Source organism: Lolium rigidum, chromosome 3 (assembly GCF_022539505.1).
Source record: "Lolium rigidum isolate FL_2022 chromosome 3, APGP_CSIRO_Lrig_0.1, whole genome shotgun sequence".
Lineage (NCBI taxonomy): Eukaryota > Viridiplantae > Streptophyta > Magnoliopsida > Poales > Poaceae > Lolium > Lolium rigidum.
The window spans coordinates 15,655,533-15,661,395 of NC_061510.1; the positions used below are offsets into that span (position 1 = coordinate 15,655,533).

Here is a 5,863-nt window from a genome sequence, read left to right on the forward strand (position 1 = left end):
GGAGGAGGAGTCGGAGGAGGAGTCGGGGAGCAGAGTAGGGTTTTTTGGCGGTTTAAGCGTTGGGCCCAATCGAGATTGGGCTTCTTTCGGAGGTCAGCGTGAGTCGTCCGGGCCAGTCAGGGCAATTCTTCATTTTCTTTAGAACGAGTAAAATCTAACATTAATAAACCCTTAAAAAAGGAAAAACGCTTCCGAATCAGCCACCGATCGAGGCATAAAATCGGTCGTTCCTGCTCTAGCTGCCCCGCACGTGGATGGGTTCCACCTTGCCTTATCCCAATGCTGGTTATGGAATTACAGAACAGCGCCGCCGCTGCTCCTCCCCTGGCGACGGCGAGCGCGGGCCGACTCAGCTCCTTCTCGGCGAGCGCGGGCCGACTCAGCTCCTTCTCGGCAAGCTCACCGACCTGCTCCTCCCTCCGTGAGCGCGGGCCAACCCAGATCCTTCCCGGCGAGCTCGCCGCCCCTGCTCCTCCCTCCGCGAGCGCGAGCTGGCCCAGTTCCTCCCCGGTGAGCTCGCCGCCCCAGCTCCTACCCCCGGCGGGCACGCCGCCACAGCTCCTTGTCGACGAGTGCGCCACCCCACCTCCTCCCGACTAGTGCTCCTTTTGCTCCGCATCCAACTGCGCCCCCAACTTCGGCAAGCGCGCTCTCTGCCTCCAACCGCTCGCCGAGCGTGCCGCCCCTGCTCCTCCCGACGAGTGCGCCTTTTGCTCCTCACCCAGCTACGCCCCTGCTCCTCTTTCTAAAAATAATTTGTTGTTTTTATTGTTAATTAATGTTGTAAATATGTTGCTGATTTGTTGTAAAGTTATTTCTGGCATGAAGCTGACTATTATTGTAAACACCATAATAATAACATGTTGGTTTTGCTGTTAATTTGTTGTTGCTAATATGTTGGATATTTTTTGTAAAGACATTTTGGCACAGAAAATTAGTGTGCTGAAACTGTCGCTTTTTGTAAATCATTTTTGAATATTGTTGTAAATACTCAACTTTTTTGTTATTTTTTGTTGACAATTATTGTTGTAAATGGTTTACTGATTTGTTGTAAATATTGTATTTTTTGACATGGATAATTATGAGTGCTAAAAATATATTTGTTAACTATTGTTGTAATTTTTACCGAGGCGTTTGTCACAAGTTTATGCTTTTTGTTGTAATCATCTATATTTTTACTAAAATAGATGGTGATTTTTGTTGTAACTAAATTTATAGCAAATTTATTATTGCTTAACCAATTTTTTATACCCGCAAGCACGTGTTCTTTTTATTGTAATAGATGTCGATTTTTGTTGTAAATGCTATCGATTTTTATTGTTAACCAACCTGTAAGAAAATGGTTGTTGTTTAACCACATTTTATAACATTATTTTTAAATTTTTGTTGTGAAACTTTTGCTGTAACAATATATTATTTTTGTAAGTCAAGTGAGGGATTTTTTTTGCAATACTCGGTCTGAGTCGGATCTGTCCTAGGGTGGCATTTTTGTTGTAAATATGGGGAAGATCGTGCCCAAAGGGATATACCTTTCAGTTTAATGGGGGAAGATTAGGACTGCGGGTTGAGTTTTCGAAAATCAGGGGGCCAAATGCAAAAATTCCGTTGCGGGTGATTCTGGACGTCGGATCACGATCGTACGGCGCGGAGAACAACTGATTTTTGGGATTCCCATCAGACAACCGACGCATAGCGTTACCCTTAAAAAAGAGTAGAATCCAACATTATTTCAATTTGTTAAGCAAAATCAATTCAGTCATCCTACACCGGGAGTACTATTTTACGGTAACTAAATACCAGTTAGAGATCCGTCTAGGATATATTTAATAATTTATCACACTTTTCTCCGATCCTCTATTATTTGCTACATGACCACCACAGTGCTGCTCATGTGGCAAATAATATAGAGATATAAAGAAAAGTGTGGCAGGTTATAAAATGCTCGGTTCATCTAGAGTCACTGGTGCTGATTGGACGAGGTGTATTTGATGACCGTTGCTAGACTTAGAGGTGTAAAGTACGTAACCTTATAGTACCCTTTGACACTGGTTGAATTAGAGAGGGTCCGAGGAAAGCCCTAAGGGCATGCATGGGTAGTCCAACATGGCATGAAGATAAGGATTTGGGATTAGTATCATACGGAATTAAGGATTTACGGTGATGATAATGTCAAAACCGTACTCCAAGTTGCGTGCGGGAGTTGCCATGTGGGATGTGTAATTGTGTACGCTAGTTTATGTGATTTATTGATGACGAGTAGAATTTTAGTTGTGCGATACATCTTGTCCAAAAAATTGTGGTTCATCAGAAAAAAATAACAAAGTTGGGGTTTTACGTGACTTATATATTTTAAAAAAGGAGGAACCAGACCTCCAGCCTATGCACCAACAAGCACAAACTAATTGAAGAAAATCCATGTTATAGCCAGCTGCATCCAGTATCCACAGAATCTCGCCTCCCCTTCAAGACCTTAACCTAGCAAGTAGTCTTGTGAATAACCTGCAAATAATTAACATTTTTAGTCTTGTTAAAAACCAAGTGTTCCTTTTGGTTTCAACTGGAGTATAACAAAGAAAAGACACCACACGAATGAGCGTCTTATTAATTTTATCAACTCCAAGGAACCAATTCCAAAGTAAATTCATGGTATTGGTTGGTGGTGTGGTAGATTAAAAGTAATTCCATCATCCTCCAAACAAGACGACAAAAGGACAAGCATGAACAAAGTGATGAATAGATTTTTCCAAGTCACAGAAAACATATTTATTACATCCATTCCACTTGCGCCTTGTTAGATTATATTTAATTAATATATTTAATAAAAACCCACATAAAGATCGTAATGTTTAATAGCACTTTAAGCTTCCATATATACTTGTAAAGAAATCTAGTGTGACCATTCAATAAGTATGCATACATATATTTGATAATATAGTAGTATATTTTTAAATGCTACTAACACTTACTACAAATGATAAAAAAAGCGAGAGCCTAGGCTTTCTTTAGATCGAAAGTGACCAAGTAAGGGGAGCTCCGCCGGGACAAAGGGAGCCATCGTCGGAGCTCCACTGTCCAATGTCACCGGTGAGTCATGTGTCAGAAGGAAACAAGAAGTAGGGGTTCAAACCATTACACCGTGGCAATATATAGAGTAGCTGTTACAACTAGTTTCCGAAGTAACGTGTTGGGGAAATTGCATGCTGCCAGCGACAGCCGACGACAAAAAGTTTGTAAAATTATGGATTTTAATTTTATAGAACGACAAAATAAAATAATTCCTGCTCTTAAAAATGAAATGGAGAAATTTATTTATTTAAAAAGGATATTAAGAAAAGAAAAGGGACACTTGAAACTGAGAGACCCTGAAACTGACGGAACAAAGAGTGACAAAAATAATTGTTTAAAAAGATTCAGCACACGATCTAATCCTGCCTCAAACTTATCTCAAGGTTCAGTTCCGTCCGTATATAAAGCCCGAGCCCGTATATAAGCGACCCACACCACAGTCCACAGGACTTGATCGCAGCACATCACACCACGGCAGCAAGAAACCGCCGCCGCCGCCGCCGCCACCATGAGCGCCATGAAGTTCTGCCGAGACTGGTACGCGTGTGCCTCCTTCCTCCCGATAGCTCCTTCCCCACTTCTCCTCATTCCTATGGCTGCTGATGGTGTGGCCGGAACTGATTAACTAAAACTAAAATCGTTGGCAGCAACAACATTCTGTACCCCAAGGAGGAGAAGGACAAGCGCGTGCTCCTCTTCGCCTGCCGCAACTGCGAGCACCAGGTAACGCACGCTACTCCCTCCCCCTCACCTCCATCCCCGTACGCGATCTGTTCGTTCCGGGGTTCTTAAATCGCCCCCAATTCCTAGGGTTTTCGTCCCCTGTTAGTCATGGCTTCGGCGATTGTTGCGGCTCAATCTGCGCTCGCAGCTGTCATGTTTGCCGAATGCCGGCTGACCGACCCCTGTCCGGGGCCTTTAACTCAAGTAATCATGTAAGACAAATTAACTCAAGTAATTATGTAAGACAAATAGCAATGAGCTGAGCCACATTTTTCTCTTTATTTGTTTCTGATAAGCTTATTGTTTGTTTCTTCTCTAACTGACAGCCACGACATCGTCAACCTTCATTTACTATTTGTTGATCTAAAGATATAATCCAACTAAAATGTGTGAAAACATGGCCCGCCCAAAACTATAATTCCTGCTTGCTTGTTGGCTTCAATCAGGAGGTCGCCGACAACACCTGCGTCTACCGCAACGAGGTGCAGCACGCCGCCGCGGAGCGGACGCAGGTCCTGCAGGATGTGACCTCCGACCCCACTCTGCCCCGGACCAAGTACGTCCGCTGCGCTGCCTGTGGCCACGGCGAGTCTGTTTTCTTCCAGGTTCATGCCAACAACCTATTTTATTTGTTTGTTTGGCTTGAGATAAGTACTATGCAGAAAATTTATTCATTTCCTTTGTTTCACTTGAATGAAATATCCGACATGGCAGTGCACATTACCTGCACCTTGTTAATTATAGTTTCTGTTACGTACCAAGATTTTGTCTGAAATAACTTTTGTTGAGGCTTGCATCTATACTTTGGGATCCGTTGTATTGCCGGCCCCATTGTGGGCAGTCCAAACTGCCCCGCCTTAAGTTGTAAAGTTGATATATGTTTATTTATGCAACAGAGGATATCTTTTATGTATTATTCCTAACTGATTAATTATGGGAATGCAGCACTCTTTATGTACTCTTTAGAACAAATGCAACTTGACAATTCTTGCATAACGAACTTGGCTGTGGGTTATTTCCCTGTGTTTATGGTAGACCTATGTCCACCTATGAAACTTGAATGTTTTGAGTTGAGTTACATGAGGTCCTTTTAAAAAATTCGACATCGGAAGACGGATCTTAACATCTCGCTATATTTATAATGTGCAGGCCGCATCAAGAGGGGAGGAATTGATGACTCTGTTCTTCGTGTGCTGCAACCCCTCCTGCGGTAACCGGTGGAGAGAATGAATGATTCGCATCTCCTGCAGAGGCTACGGAACCATATGTCCTTAACCCATCGTGCTCCAGAATTAGTTATTGATAGCTGTCTTGTTAGAGTACAAGAACTGGACTTGTCAAACATATCTGGTGGATTGTGTAATTTCTCGGAACCATGTTTTTGCAGATCTTTATGTCCCCTAATCACGTTTGATAGGTTGCTTCTAGCCTATCAATTGTTAATTTCCTCTACACCATGTTTGATGTCTCCTACGAAGTGTATATGAGCTGTGAGACCATTGAGGCCGTGAGCTAGCTGTACCATACTATTAAACTAGATCATTATAGCGCGCTTTGCTGCGCCCGTCCCATTTGATAAAGAATAATGTTCATTTTGACAATAAAGTGGTAGGAATTTCAGCAAAAGGAATTTCAGCAAACAAACACAGGCAAGACATTATCTAATGTGTATATCAATTTTCACTTTGAAAGAACAATACGAACTCATATACATAGCAAAATTGCTTCATGGAATACTTGATGCATTGAAATGGTGGGTATAATAGTCTATTGTATCATGTTGAACAGAATGGACCTTAAGATTGTTGTTATCAAATCTGATGAAAATCTTGTTTGAACGCAAAATATATTTTGCCTACAACCTTTAATGAAACAAAAAAAAACACAAGATATAAAGCAAATTAACAAAAAAAAATTGAGTGCTCCAGCAAAAACTTTCAAGCAGCCATGCGCTCCATCTATGTTTAATTGGTCTTGCAATGCATCAGCGGCAGCTCGATCATCAGAACTGACCAAAATATCTCCATAAGCGTCGACTCGATCATGAATGCCAAATGTGTGTTGAACAGATTAT

General features: G+C 42.0%; 1 protein-coding gene across 1 annotated transcript; it reads left to right on the forward strand.

The window, feature by feature from the left end:
* The first annotated feature begins 3,574 nt into the window (after positions 1-3,574).
* On the forward strand, positions 3,575-5,019 carry LOC124694763 (DNA-directed RNA polymerases II, IV and V subunit 9A-like). Its single transcript, XM_047227714.1, has 4 exons — positions 3,575-3,603; positions 3,714-3,789; positions 4,236-4,394; positions 4,939-5,019. Exons 1-4 carry the CDS (start codon positions 3,575-3,577, stop codon positions 5,017-5,019), a joined length of 345 nt encoding a protein of 114 aa, XP_047083670.1.
* The last annotated feature ends 844 nt before the right edge of the window (positions 5,020-5,863 follow it).

What these genes read in the sequence shown, in the direction of transcription:
- LOC124694763 (XM_047227714.1), top strand. Translation starts at nt 3,575, where the DNA reads ATGAGCGCCATGAAGTTCTGCCGAGACTG. An exon ending in GCCGCAACTGCGAGCACCAG is followed by an intron (nt 3,790 to 4,235) that starts GTAACGCACGCT and finishes GGCTTCAATCAG; the next exon opens with GAGGTCGCCGACAACACCTG. An exon ending in GCGAGTCTGTTTTCTTCCAG is followed by an intron (nt 4,395 to 4,938) that starts GTTCATGCCAAC and finishes TATAATGTGCAG; the next exon opens with GCCGCATCAAGAGGGGAGGA.